This window comes from Pseudonaja textilis, chromosome 9 (assembly GCF_049901715.1).
Source record: "Pseudonaja textilis isolate UNSWEBS1 chromosome 9, rPseTex1.2, whole genome shotgun sequence".
In the NCBI taxonomy this organism is placed as follows: domain Eukaryota; kingdom Metazoa; phylum Chordata; class Lepidosauria; order Squamata; family Elapidae; genus Pseudonaja; species Pseudonaja textilis.
Window position 1 is genome coordinate 2263881 of NC_141998.1, and position 14993 is coordinate 2278873.

The 14993-nt window shown below is 45.2% G+C and overlaps 1 protein-coding gene across 6 annotated transcripts in view; it reads right to left on the minus strand.

Annotated features, from left to right (window-relative positions):
- ANK1 (ankyrin 1) overlaps positions 1-14993 on the minus strand; it is a 150645-nt gene that overhangs the window by 31512 nt on the left and 104140 nt on the right. For 5 of the 6 annotated variants that reach the window (XR_015744639.1, XM_087938820.1, XM_087938817.1 and 2 more), the window contains exons 18-29: positions 13583-13681; positions 12588-12686; positions 11774-11872; positions 10491-10583; positions 9906-9978; positions 8249-8272; positions 5499-5595; positions 4979-5060; positions 4221-4318; positions 1920-2144; positions 710-864; positions 118-329 (exon numbers count right to left, since the gene is read on the minus strand). Coding sequence is in view for 5 of the 6 variants with exons in the window: in XM_087938820.1 (XP_087794946.1) it covers positions 118-329; positions 710-864; positions 1920-2144; positions 4221-4318; positions 4979-5060; positions 5499-5595; positions 8249-8272; positions 9906-9978; positions 10491-10583; positions 11774-11872; positions 12588-12686; positions 13583-13681 (1356 nt within the window). In the remaining variant the exon portion in view is untranslated. The remainder of the gene's footprint in view (positions 1-117; positions 330-709; positions 865-1919; positions 2145-4220; positions 4319-4978; positions 5061-5498; positions 5596-8248; positions 8273-9905; positions 9979-10490; positions 10584-11773; positions 11873-12587; positions 12687-13582; positions 13682-14993) is intronic. The other variant, XM_087938818.1, reaches the window with a different exon arrangement.

Here is a 14993-nt window from a genome sequence, read left to right on the forward strand (position 1 = left end):
GGAAATATTAAAAGTCCACCCCATTTGGTAAAACCCATAAAATGAATCAATCCAGTAAATGAATCAAGAAGGTTTCATGAAAACAACCACAATGTCTGACTGGCCATCATTCAGTACCTGCAGAGCCAACTTGACTTTCTTGGTGACTGCCGTTTCAGGAAAGGTAGCTTGGACCATGGGCACCAACGAACTCTGGAGACAGCCCCCTTCTGGGCCAATTAACTCACAGTTCTGGCACACCCGGGACATGACCACAAAGTACAAGGGGAAGTCGGTTGTGATGATACGGCAAATCCTTTTCTTCTCCAATTCTTCCAGACTTTCCAATTCTGTAAAAGAGTAACTGAGGAGTTTTAGATTCCATGGGTCATGAGGAAACCAGTGGGACTTCAACAACTCTTATACTAATATAATTAATTAAAGGGTCAAAACATCAGACTTTATGGCAGTGTTTCTTAATATTGGCAACTTTAAGAGGAGTGGATTTCAACTCCAGGAGGAGGAGGAAGAGGAGAAGGGGAAGGGGAAGGAGGAGAAGGAGAAGAAGGAGGAGGAGGAGGAGGGGGGGAGGGGGAGGAGGAGGAGAAGTCCAGAGATGGGTTTCAGGCAAGCAGTTGTGACAGTCCCATCACTTTGTCATAGCTCCTCAATCTTTGAATCTCATTGGAGTCCCTACGCAAGTTGATGTCCTTCAGGTAGATGTCCCTACCTTCATCCATCCCATTGAGGACCTGGTCCAAGTAACTCTCTGCGTAATGGCTGCGGTGCTCCTTCCATACAGACCCATTCTCACTGCGTAGGACCACCAACTCTCGGTCACCACGGCCGTGCGAGGCAAAATGAGGGATTTCCACAATCACAGGGCTACGAGAGAATTAAGCGTAAGAAGTCGATTAGATGGCCATTGTCTTCACCAACAGTTGAAAACAAAGCCTTTCCCAGTCCCAAAGGTGCTTTTTCAGGAAGCAACTGGACTTCCTTGTTTTTCCTTTGAAGACGTTTCACTTCTCATCCATGAAGCTTATTTAGCTCTGAAGAACTTTTGACACCTTTGGGGCAGCCATGACCTGGATGAATGAAAACCTCTACAAACTTTTAGCTGCACAATTTGGGATGAACACCCATTGAATGGTGTGGGAATAAGGAATGGATTTCCAGAGGAAAAAGAATTGCAGAGTACAGAAACCAGGAACCAGCTTTTTCCTTCTTAGTGGCTACATGTAGGAGAAAAAACTGGTAGAGCTGGGAGGCGGGGTTAAACGACTCATCTGCCTAGAATCATTACATGGTCACAAACAGTTCAAGTCCAACCTCTCTTGAATTCCATTGACCCTTATCTGGCCTCAGTTTAGTGTTGAAATTTAGTTGACTAAATTTTGTTAATCTCGTTTTGAATGGTGTGGGAGTAGGAATGGATTTCCAGAGGGGAAAAATTGCACATTACAGGAACTATTTGCATTACTCGGGTGACCCTGAGGACACAGATAAACCTCCAAGTGGCCTCAATGACCCTCTAAAAGGATGCAAATGACCAGCTGCCTGCAAGGAATATAAATCCTTGTAGAGTTGTAATTGCAGGAATGTTCTTATCTTGGATGGCAAACCCCTTTTATTCATACCTATTTCCTGTATTCATAATCATGTTCATACTTGTACCTGTTATCTAATACTTGCTTGACAAATAAAATAAATAAATAAACCTCTTTTTAATTGCAACCGTCAAAATAAAAAGATTGTGACATCTGTATGAAGTCTGTTCTCAGAAACCTACATCTGGGAGGGGCAGAGGGAGGGCTGTCCTTCAGCCCTGGCATCCAAGAAACACTTCAGCGCATGAGTCTCATGCACTGTGACAGCCACAAAGCTGGCCAGGAACTGGGATACCTGTTGTGGAGAACATCTGGAGAAGAAGCTTTCACCTGAGGAATTGTGCTCCAGCAGGGCCCAGAGCAATAATTCTGCTGGCCAGTCCTTCTTCTTCTGCCAGAGGGGGTGGAGCTGGTAGCTTCTGGGGCTTGACCAGCCGGCAGGTGATGCGAGTTGGTGCTGCACACGTCCTGGGTGGAATGATGACGCGAAGGCCATTGTGCCTGCTGCCCCGCATGGACCCTCCACGGGCATCTACCATGAAACTTACAAGGAACCTGGGCGGGGAGAAGAACAGAGACACCACCGCCAAAAGACGTGTCATCAGAAGTCTACAGGCAACATGCAAAAGAAACAATGGTGGCATGAGCAAAAAAAAATGGTTATAATATTGAATTGGCTAAATGGCAAATGCTTTGGACCACCAATAAGAAAACAACATTGCAAGAAATCCTCAAGGAACACATAGATTTGGAACCAGAATTATTTCTGTTATTTAAAAAGAAAATGTGGGGAAAAATATAAAATATATAATATTACATATCCTAAAGGTTGCTAGAATTGCCTATGTTCAATGTTGGAAACATAATTGTATACCATCGGATGAATTGATTATTCAAAAAATAATGTCATGTGCTGAGATGGATCAATTAACCCTGATGCTACGAGAGAAAGAGGAGACCTAATATTATAGAATTTGGGAAAAATGGTATGATTGGATTGAATTAAGACAGGTGAATGATGGAAGAATTAATGATAAGCAACTTATAGATTAAAAGTTTATATTCACACAAATTGTATATATTTGTAAATAAGCACAAAATAGAAGTATATGAGATAGATGTCACACACTGTTAATGTCATAATATGTATATTTTTATTCGGTTTTTAAAGATATAAAAGACCAATTAAGTTTATTTAAAAAGGAAGGAAGGAAGGAAGGAAGGAAGGAAGGAAGGAAGGAAGGAAGGAAGGAAGGAAGGAAGGAAGGAAGGAAGGAAGAAAGAAAGAAAGAAAGAAAGAAAGAAAGAAAGAAAGAAAGAAAGAAAGAAAGAAAGAAAGAAAGAAAGAAAGAAAGAACATAACATTGGCCATGGAATACAAGGAAAAGCTTTATAAGATGTTTTACAGGTGGCATCTTCCGCCAGCAAGGCTTTCCAAAATGTTCAAAAGTCTGTCTCCAAATTGTTGGAAGTGCAAAGATGTATCACGCACATTTTTCCAAGTGTGGTGGACCTGCAATGCTGCAAAAAAGTATTGGAGGCTGATCCAGACCTCGGTGGAACGAACGGTGGGAGAGAGTATTCCATTTAAGCCGGAATTTTTTCTCCTAGGAATAATATCCCAGAAGGATATCGGAAGGATTTAATGTATCTAATAGTACGTGTGTTGATGGTGGCTAGAATAATATATGTGCGATACTGGAAGAAGGAAAGCACACTGCCAGAAACAGAGATAATACGGAAAATTGTGGCCTGTGCAGAATCAGACAGGTTAACCTGGAATTTAAAAAAAAAAACAAGGGGGAATCTGAGTACTATGAAATGTGGAATAAATTCTATCAGTGGTTGCATAGAAGAAGGCAAGGGCAGAACATAAGTAGTGATGATGATTAGAATAATTAGTAAACAATGTTATCAAACAAGAGGATTGTAAATGGTGAAGTAAAAATTATATATGTATACTTACATATATATGGCTGCACTGTGTTGTATTCTTATAATTAAAAAATATAACAATAACAACAATGATGACGAGGAGGATGATGATGATGATAATTGGAGCCCTTGGAGCAATACCTAAAGGGCTGCCTCGCTGTTTGGAAATTCTGAATTTATCAGACTTGAATACCCTGATTCTACAAAAAACCCACCCTACTTGGAACAGCTTATATCCTCCGACGCTACCTGAACAGCTCCTAGGTCCCTGTTTAGGACTCGACCTGTTGAGCTACGAACCAGCCCCAAAGGCTGTGAATCTCACTAAAGATATAAGGAGGAGGAGGAGGAGGAGGAGGAGGGAGGAGGAGGAGGAGGAGGAGGAGGAGGAGGAGGAGGAAGAAGAAGAAGAAGAAGAAGAAGAAGAAGAAGAAGAAGAAGAAGAAGAAGAAGAAGAAGAAGAAGAAGAAGAAGAAGAAGAAGAAGAAGAAGAAGAAGAAGAAGAAGAAGAAGAAGAAGAAGAAGAAGAAGAAGAAGAAGAAGAAGAAGAAGAAGAAGAAGAAGAAGAAGAAGAAGAAGAAGAAGAAGAAGAAGAAGAAGTAGTAGTCATCTACAGGCAACTATCTTGTCACATGATAGCATGAGATCCTTCCTACAATTTCATAAAGGGGTTGAGGTGGGAGAGAGAGGACTCACCCTGTGTGGACAGGGCTGGCTACTGGACTGATGTTGTCCGAGGTCTCTGTGGCAGGACTGCTTGGGATGAGGGACTCTTCATCAAACTCCTTGGAAGGCTAGATGGAACAGAAATGGGTCTCCTGTTATACAGAGGTTTTGACCTTGCCGATCCATGCCAGAGTCTCCATCACTTTCACCTCCTTCCCCCTGGTGCCATTTTCCACTACAAACGCTCTTCATCCCAACTCCACTTCATGCAAACTCTTCCTATTGCCATCTTGGAACCCAGAGGTTCTGGCACCTCTGCCAAAAATGGGTGCATCTCAGTGGCAGGATTCAAAAAGTTTTACCACCAGTTCGGTGGGCATAGTTTGGTGGGTGCGCTTTGTGCGCATGCACACACTTTGCCCACCATGGCCATGCCCACCCAGCAACTGGGCAGAGAACCTGTTGCTAAAAATTTTTGAAGCCCTCCCCTGACTCCTCCCTATCCCTCTGCTCCAGTATGGCAACACTGTAGCCTCAAAATGGCTTCGGTCAGGTCAGCTTCAGGGTTGACCATATAGAGGCGTCCAACCTGAAGACATGTGGACTTCAACTCCCTAAACTCCCAAGCCAGCCTGGCTGGTTGAGGAATTCTGGGACTTGAAGTTCCCAGTTCTTAGACTTGCCAAGGTTGGACACCCCTGGACTAACAGGTAATTGATCAACAAGGCCTCTGTGGAATGCTCCTTCAGCTCCTGCCCTCAACGTAGCCTTGTTGGGCCAACACTCACCTGCTCAGGTTCCTCAGCCTGGATCAGGACCGTCTCAGGTGTAACGCAAGGGATTCGAGGGATAGCTGGTGATTCCTCCCTTCTGTGTTGCAAAACAAGTTTTAAAACAGGAAGAAGAGTGTTGAGAAAACAGGGTGCCGTCTGGCCTGCCTTGAAGCCTTACCTCCAACACGGCTGAGGTGGGCCATAAGGGCAGGGGTCTCCAAATTTGGCAACTTGAAGACTATGCTGGCTGAGGAATTCTGGGAGTTGAAGTCCACAAGTCTTCAAGTTGCCAAGTTTGGGGATCCCTGCCATAAGGGCTCAGGGTGATCTTGCATTGCCCAACCAATATGGTATGAATCAGTGACCCAAGCATATGAATTTTGATCACGTGACTATGGGGATGCTGCAATGGTCATAAAGTGTGAAAAATGGTCACAAGTCACCTTTTTGGGGCACTGTTGTAACTTTGAACGTTCACTAAATGAACTCTTAGAAGTTGAAGACTATCTGTGTAGCCACCCTCCCCATATCTTACGTGTGATCCAATTTGGGGACAAATTCCACAATTTCTCTCTCATCTTCCTGATACTGAAGTTCCCGTTTCTGCGTCTTGATACCTGGCAGTTCATCTCCTAAAAATTAGAGAGACAAAGAACATGGCGCAAAAACAGAGCTCAGACAAAACGAAATCAGCCGAGGAAAGTTCAGCCCTTTTGTGGCCTAGAATTTGCACGAGGAAGGCGGACAAGGGCATCCATTTCCGTGGACCATTCCTGCAGCTAATACTTAATCCGGAGCCCCGTTGATCTGCCAGCACATTCAACCAAACATGTTGCAGGCGTGATTGGACCACAACTCCCAGAATTCCATGGGGCTTTCCAACCCAAGTGGAAAAAAAGGCTGGGGGAGGTTTGTTGGTGGGCTGAATCTCCTATAGAAGCCCACCAATGTAATGAAGGTGTCTTCCTACTGTGACTAATATTTAATCCAGATGTGTCTTCGTGAATAGTATCTGTACAAATCTTGAGGTCTCGTGTGATTTCATCCTGAAATCAGTGGTGCGCGATTCAGCCGGTTCGCACCACTTCAGGAGAACCGGTTGTTAACTTTCCGAGCAGTTTGGTGAACTGGTTGTTGGAAGAAATCCAACAAGAAGTTCGGTAAAGGCTGGAAATGGGCCTGTTTCTGGCTTCCAGAGAGCCTCCGGAGTCCGGGGAGGGCAATGGTGCAGGAGGCCGACTAGATTACAATATGCAAAATTTGATTCAGTGATGGAGTTGAACTTTCTGAGTTAGCAATTCCTATTTCACATCACCTTCCTCTTCTTTTAATGACCCCATAATCCCTTGAGGGGTGGCGTCAGGGCAACTGAATGGAGCTGAGCGTTTAGTGGCCTACTGCCTTTCTTGATGCCGGTGCAGAGTTTGCTCAGCAGATATATTCTCAACGTGCCCAGAGAGAGAAATACCTGCCTCTACCTAGGATTGAACTCACAGCCTCCTGATTGTGAGGCAAGAGCTCCACCTCTAGGCCACCGCAGCACTCCCTAGTTCACACCATCTTGAATTCTCTGAAAAACAACAGTTGGGCCTATGTTTGAGGATCATCAGCAAACAAAGTGTTGCTAAGTTGGTGGAATAGTGTTCTTTGTTTTTCAGATGACGGGATTTTTAGAAGAAACTACTCCCTGCTAGAAGATGAAAATAAGGGATGGAGAAAGAGGTCGGATTTCTTGGAGAATCACGAGGAAAGGAATGGCTCAAATCTTTGGAAAACGATAGGGAGAAGCTGGCTTAGGTCCCAGGAGGAGACATGAATGGGGGGAAAAGGTGGTGACACATGAAGGAAACAACAGCTGTTAGGGCAGGGGTGGAAAATGGTGGCCCTTTTATGACTTGTGGACTTCAACTCCCAGAATTCCTGAGCCAGCCATTTTTGGTTCAGGAATTCTGGGAGTTGAAGTCTACAAGTCATAAAGGGGCCATTGTTCCCCATCTCTTGTGTTTAAGGCAGGGGGGGTCTTCAAACTCGACAGCTTTAAGGCTTGTGGACTTCAACTCCCAGAATTCCTTCTCCAGTCATGTGAGCTCGGGAACTCTGGGAGTTGAAGTCCACAAGTTTGCCAAGTTTGAAGACCCTTGATTTAAGGAATGAGGGAGAAGTCAAATCAATGCTGGGTTGTTTTCGCTTTTCCCTTGGTGGTATTTTGAGATCCTTGAAAAGGATGGGGCTGGGGGGTGATTTTTTGGGGGGACATTCTGTTCCATCTCTTGAAAGCCTCCCTGGATGCTCATATTGGCCAATCTAATGCCACTCCTGGCAAGCATTCCCACATATCAGTTAGTCCCAGAATGGAATAGAAGAAGAGGGTGAGGCCAGGGAGGTTGCAGATGGCCGAAGAGTCTCTTCCTTGGGCAGGAGGTTGGACTAGATGACCTGAAAGCTCTCTTCCAACTCTATTAATCTAAAGATGGCAAAACGAAAGGCCTTTTTCCCCCACACCTGGGCTGCCTTGTCGCTAAATACAAAGGAGAACACCACAGCAAACCGGTTCAAAATGGCACCCAAATTCTCTTCACCGTATAACATCAACATTAAGTCAAACGCTCAGCTTAGGTCAAAAAGCGAATCAAAAGTGTTGCGGTGTGGGGAGAGAGATGGAAGAGAATTCTGCACAGCGCTGGTGGAAAGCAAAGAGGATTCAAGTAAAGCAAAGCCAAGTGAGGTAGTCAAAGAAGTTGGGTTATTTTCGGCCAATGTTCTAGGACAGAGGTCTCCAAACTTGGCCGCTTTAAGACTTGGGGACTTCAACTCCCAGAATTCCCCAGCCAGAATTCTGGGAGTTGAAGTCCCCAAGTCTTAAAAGTGGCCAAGTTTGGGGACCCCTGTTCTAAGATGTGTGGACTTCACCTCATGCCGGCTGGGAAATTCTGGGAGTTGAAATCCACGCATCTCCAAATTGCACTTGCCTAGAAGGGTGCAATAAACCTGCTAGCAAGGCCTCCAACTCCTTTCAGTCCCCCTTTTGCAATCTAGCAGTAAACAAAGAACCTGCAGCGATGAAATGGTGGTTTGCTCACATGGGTCACCCTGCACCCCACCGCCCCTTCAGTCACAGATACAACAGATAAGGAGACAGTGAGTGAGCTGCCCTCCACCCCAGAAGCCACAGCTGGCGTGGAATGGAGGCATGGGAGAGGCCCGAACGTGTCCCGTGTTGGGGTGAAATGGGGTCGATGGGGCGGGCGGGTGAGCCAAACCCACAACAATACACACAATCCATACCCAGGAGAGTTACGTGAGTCGTGCCTGCAAAGCAAGAGAAAACAGAGCAGGTTTGTAGAGTTGGTTGAAGGCCGTGGACTCCGTTGCCCTAGTTTTAGTTAAGCTGGTCTAGGAGGGGTCTCCAAAGACGGCCACTTTTACGACTTGTGGACTTCAACTTCCAGAATTCTGGCTGGGGAATTCTGGGAGTTGAAGTCCACAAGTCTTAAAGTAGCCGTGTTTGGAGAGAGCCCTGGTCTAGGTCCAGGCTCTGCTGAGGTCAAAACTGGGACGGAGAAGAAGGGGAGGTAACCCTCTTCTTGTCATCTTTCAAGACGGTTAATTAAGGGATTGGCGTTAATTGTCCCAAAGGGGCTTTTTCCAAGAGGCAACTGGACTTTCTGGTTTTTCTTTGAAGACGTTTCGCTTCTCATCCCAGAAACTTCTTCAGCTCTGGAGAACCTTTGACGCCTTTGGAGCAACCATGACCTGGAGGACTTGAGAATCTCCACAGACTATTAGCGATACAGTTTGGGATGAACCCCCACTGAATGGTGTGGGAATAAGGAATGGATTTCCAGAGGAAAAAGAATTGCAGAGTACAGGAACCAGGAACCAGCTTTTTCCTTCTTAGTGGCTGCATGTAGGAGGAAAAAAACTGGTAGAGCTGGGAGGTGGGGTTAAATGAGTCATCTGCCTAGAATCATTACATGGTCACAAACAATTCAAGTCCAACTCCTCTTGAATTCCATTGACCCTTATCTGGCCTCAGTTTAGTGTTGAAATTTAGTTGACTAGATTTAGTTGGCTCCCTTTGAATTGTCTGGGAATAAGGAATGGATTTCCAGAGGAGAAAAATTGCAGACTACAGGGAACAATTTGCACCACTCGGGTGACCCTGAGGACACAGATAAACCTCCTATCAGGGTTCTGGCGATTGCCCTAATTAAATCATGATCCTCGAGCCAAGCTTCAAAAGAGTTCAAAAGATTTATTAGGAGCAACATGCCAGCATTAACCTAAATGAAGCCAACTCTGGCATACGTAATTTACAGTCACCTGTGACCCTGTTTCCCCCTCTCCCCCCCCCCCGGGTTTATCATAAATCAGATTCTCCAATGAAGCACATTGACGGGCCGGGTGTCATCAATCATGTTCTCCAATGAAGAATTTTCGTGGGCAGAAGATCTGGTAGCCTAGCTACAATCTTTTTAAGATAAGAGTGGAATGTATTTCTATTTTCACTGGCAGAGGGCTGCAGGAGGACGTCGTGGCTGAAAACGGAGCCTGGGACGGTGGTGCGTGCCCCTCCCAAGCTGGAAGAGGGCTGCAGGAGGCTATTGAGGCTGAAAACAGAGCCTGGGATGGTGGCGCATGGCCTCCCGAGCTCCATTTTCGCTGGCAGAGGCACCGAGGGCCGGTCCTTCACTGCTTCCAGGGCAGCCCTGTGAGCCAGATCCGGCCCATGGGCCTTGAGTTTGACACCCCTGAGTTATAGTTATCCTCTTTCTCTCCAACGAGGAAGAAGGGTAGAAACGACTTGCAAATAGGATGTCATTGTCAACCCCATTTAGGAATCCCCCCACCCAAAAAAAGAAGTGGGGGGGCCACTTTCGGGGATGCTCCTACCAACCCAATGCTTGGAACGCATGTCAATGCAAAGCCCCACACCCCTCACCTTCATCCTCAGATACATCCAGAATCTCATCCACTGTCTCTGGGAAGCTCATCCGGTGCTTGTCGCTTAAAGACTGCAAGAAGGAACAGGTCAGATGGGAGGGGAGCCTCAAAGCTCTAAGCCCAGTGTCAGCATTCCAACTAACCGATGCCAAACCAATAAACTCTGAGACAAACATTTCCTCAAAGTTCCTATTTGTTAGAGTTGTCATATTGGCACATCTGAGAAAACCTGAATCTGAGAGTTCCGGGTTTTCCCTTCCCAAAAGAGAAATCCAAGATCCATCCCCTACACCCACCAGCCCATCACAAGGCCCAATCAAATCTTCATCCCAACTGGAGACATTCCCACCCCAGTCACTCCCCTCCAGGTGCAGGGCAACATGTCCTTGACTCTCTGAGAAAGAGTGTTGTTGAGTCTAATCTTCCACCTCTCTATGAAATCCCCCCTCCCAAATTCCCAGGCACTGAATGTGGCAGCCTTGAAGCTTCCAAGTAAAAAATGGCTCCCAAGGCTGACATCCTGTCACACACACAGACACACACACACATACACACACACACCAGGCTTGAAGATGGACCTTACCAGGAAGTTGGTTTCATCAGTGACAACTTTCAGCACATCGGTGACGGAAATGTAGCCCAGCCGCTTGGCGATGGCCAAAGGAGTGGCACCATTCTGCACAGAGAGAGAGAGAGAGAGAGAAAGTGAACTCTGCGAATAAAAAGGGTGGAAGTTCAACCAAGATGATGAGGTACAAACAGAAACGTATCCTATTTCTGTTACAAGGAAGATAAAGCAGGAATGATTAAAATGGAGCATTTTCTTCCAAAAAGGAGAATGTATTTAAGTACGTTTTTCACTTGGATACCACTTCTGAATTTTGCACTTGGGATGAAAAGAAAAAAAAAATGAAACTTTGACTTTGGTTTTGCCAATCAGATAGATTTGCCGTTATAGAAATGGCAAGTTGTATATAATGTGTAAAAGCAAAAAGTTTTGTACCAGGCAAAAAAGAGTTGAAAGTCAACACCTTTTTTCTTTCTTTCTTGCCTTGTACTTCCCATTTTCTTTCTTCCCTCTTTCTCCTTCCCCTAATTTCCTATTCCTATGTTTCTTTGTATTTTATATATTGAATGGATGAACGAATGGCTGAACGAACGAATGAATGAATGAATGAACAAATCAAGGAAGGAAGGGGAGGAAGAAAAAAGAAAGAAGGAAGGAAGGAAGGAAGGAAGGAAGGAAGGAAGGATGGAAGAAAGGAATAGAAAGAAAGAAAGAAAGAAAGAAAGAAAGAAAGAAAGAAAGAAAGAAAGAAAGAAAGAGGAAGGAAGGAAAGGAGAGAGAAGGAAGGGAGAAAGAGAGAAGGAAGGAAGGAAAGGAGAAAGAGAGAGAGAAAGAAAGAACGAGGAAGGAAGGAAGGAAGGAGAGGGAGAAGGAAGGAAGGAAGGAAAAGAGAGAGAAGGAAGGGAGAAAGAGAGAGGGAAGGAAAGAAAGAAAGAGGAAGGAAGGAAGAGAGAGAGAAAGGAAGGATGGAAGGGAAAGAGAGAGGGGAAGGAAGGAAAGGAGAAAAAGAAAGAGAGAGTAAGAAAGAACGAGGAAGGAAGGAAGGAAAAGAGAGGGAAGGAAGGAAGGAAGGAAGGAAGGAAGGAAGGAAGGAAGGAAGGAGGATGATTATTCACAATTATGCAAATCCTGACTGGGATCGCGTGTCCACTATTATTCAAAACAGCATTCCAAATTCTACACCAAATCTGAGTCTGGCAGCCTAATAAAATTATACCAGAGAGGGACAATCACTTAATAACGTGAGCCAGCCATGTGCTGCTGGCTCACACGCGGCCGGATTGGATTCCCACACTCACCGAACTGACTTCGTTGGGCGAAGCCCCATGCTTGAGCAAAAGGGTGACGATGTCGGTGTGGCCTTGTTGGGCCGCCTGGTGCAGAGGCGTGTAACCCAGCTGAAAGAGGGGGAAAAAAATGTCAGAGTATATTCATGAACTGGAATAGAGCTTAGTCACAAGGTCAGCCAATGAGGGCTGAATTGGGGGCTGAAACTTAAAGAGAGCATCTGGCCGTGGTTTGTCTCTGTTCTGTGCTCAGCTCTAAAGTGAAAGTGAAAGTGAAAGTGACTTGCTTGCTTGCTGAAACTAGAGTTCTGTTCTGAGCCCTCTGAGCCACTGCCGCTTGTGTTTTTGCTTATGTTACATTGAAAAGAATCTACAAATGGTATTGTAAACTTTACTTTATGTTATTATGTTTATAAAGAAGTTAACGATCCTGCTGAATCAGCCATGTATGTGTTTTCTGGATGTGAATTTCTGCTGCAAACTCTAACAAAAGAGAGAGAGAGAGAGAGAGACCAGAGCAATGAAAAAGACACAGTGGACCTCCAACAGCAGGGTGTTGATACTTCTACAGGTGTTGGGATGTCCATAAAAGGGGTGGGGCTTCAACAGCCTGGTTGTTGCTTCCATCTTGTCTCTTTTGACCCTACCTGCCCATCTCTCTAGACCAAGGGTCTTCAAACTTGGCAAGTTTAAGACTTGTGGACTTCAACTCCCAGAATTCCTGAGCTAACATGACTGGAGGAGGAGGAATTCTGGGAGTGGAAGTCCACAAGTCTTCAAGCTGTCAGGTTTGAAGAGCCCTGCTCTGGACAGGCCTGTCTCATACCTTGGTTTTGGCACTGACGTCAGCCTGATGCTGCAGCAGAAATTTCACCAGCTTGATGTTCCCGTAATGGCAAGCCACATGCAATGGGGTGTAGCCCATCTGGAAGGCAAAAATAAACAGGGATAGACCTCACAACGACTATTAGGCCTCACAGCCTCTCCAGGGAACTCAACAGCCCGCTCCAGAACCAGGAGACGGTGAATTCTAGTCCGGCCTTAAGCCTTCCGAAATCATGGGCGAAGAGATTAGAAGAGATTAGACAGTCACTTGTCTGAAATGGTTCTCCTGCTTGAGCAGGGGGCTGGACTAGAAGACCTCCAAGGTCCCTTCCAGCTCTCTTCTGTTCTCTTCTGTTCTCTACTCTACTCTACTCTACTCTACTCTATTCCTTTATTCCTTTTTCCTCTGTTCTGTTCTCTTCTCTACTCTATTCCTTTATTCCTTTTTCATCTCTTCTCTTCTCTATTCCTTTATTCCTTTATTCCTTTATTCCTTTATTCCTTTATTCCTATTCTATTCTATTCTATTCTATTCTATTCTATTCTATTCTATTCTATTCTATTCTATTCCTATTCCTATTCCTATTCCTATTCCTATTCTATTCCTATTCTATTCTATTCCTATTCTATTCTGACAGCCAGCTGGGTGACTTTGGGCCAGTTACTCTTTTTCAGCCTAACCCACCTCACAGGGTTGTTGTTGTAGAGAAAACAAGAGGAGGAAGGTGAGTTGGAAATGTTTGCAATCTTTGAGATATCTTTAAAAAAACAGTAAAGGCAGGATGCAAATAAACAAATCAATAAAATAAATACCATGGCCTCCCATCCTTGCAAGATCGGAAGAAAACCACCAGAACAAGCAACCTGAGCTCAGCTCCTTATAGTCCCTTTCTCTTGGTTCTTAACCCACATGATTTGTCCCGCTGCTCGCAATTCTGTGGCACCTCCCACTGGGGGCTGGCTCCTCCCACTGGTCCTATGGGATGATGGACTCACCCGAGTCGTTGCGTCCACTTGGACTCCATGCCTGAGGAGGTTGTCTGCCACATTAAGGTGTCCTTCTTGGGCCACCAGGTGGAGCGGGGTGAGGCCACTCTGGAATGAAAAACAATCCAAGTTGCCCAAAGAGGAATCTGGAAACTGATCCTAGGAATCCTCCTATCAGAGCTGAAGAAGCTTCTCGGGTGAGAAGCGAAACGTCTTCGAAGAAAAACCAAGAAAGTCCAGTTGCCTCTTGAAAAAAAACACCTTGGGACAATTATGACCTGGATGACGGAGAATCTCTACAGACCTTTAGCTATACGATTTGGGATGAAGACCCTCGGAATGGGGTGGGAGTAGGAATGGATTTCCAGAGGAAAAACTGCAGACTACAGGAACCATTTGCACCACTCAGGTGATCCTGAGGACACAGATAAACTCCCAAGTGGCCTCAGCGACCCTCTAAAAGGATGCAAATGACCAGCTGTCTGCAAGGAGTATAAACTGTCTATGTTGCTTGTCTAAATAAAAATTTCTTTAAAAAAAAAAGAAAAAAAAACCGTTCTTCAAGGAAAACCAGATCAAGGAACAGAGATTCCTCAAGTGCTAGAACTTTATTGTTCTTGGTGTCAACTCATAAAATATTTCTATGGTCTTTTTTTTTTAGAGTTGCCATCAGAAAGGAAGGGGGGAGCAGTCCAGCAGCTTGGAAATCGAAAGTGCATTCCATAAATAGTTTTGCAAAGATAGTAACTAGGTGACTGAAGTTTCTGCCTTGCAAAATTCCAACTGGAGAGCATGATTGATGACTCTGGGCTATGGATGTGTCCCATTGGAGGATATGAATTAGGATACACCCAGGGGGTGGGAGGAAACCAGGGTCCAGGGTGACAATGAATTGTGTCTCAGAGTCGGCTACACCCAGGCAGTGCTGGACATGATAACTTCCAATAAATCCTTTGGAAGTTCTGGAAGTTTGGCTGGAGGCTCAGGATTTAAATGGGGATTAAGTGCTGGAATCCTGACGCTAGGTTATATTAAGCACTCTTGAACGCCTGTCCAAAAGTACCCCCTTTTCAATGGCAAAGCCTCAAAATTTCTCTGCTTTTTTTTCTCGTGCTTTTAACTTTTCTGGAGGCTGAGCACCCCGCTTCTACCTCTCTGGAGCGACTTCTCAAGGCCAGAGCTAAATTCGTCCTGGGCTCAATCTGGATTTGCAAGCAGCCGGCAAAGTGCTTCTACTTCCTATAGCTTGGGATCGAGCCTGAAGCTATTTTCTTCCACCGCTTTCCAGATGGTGGACTCTTCTTGTCCCTCTTGCCCACAGCAGGTGGTTTGTGGGTCGCTGTTTGGGAAAAATGCCAAGGGTAGTAGTGTTTTGAGGACAACCTACAACAGCTTTGGGGCTCTTCACCAGCTGAGTAAA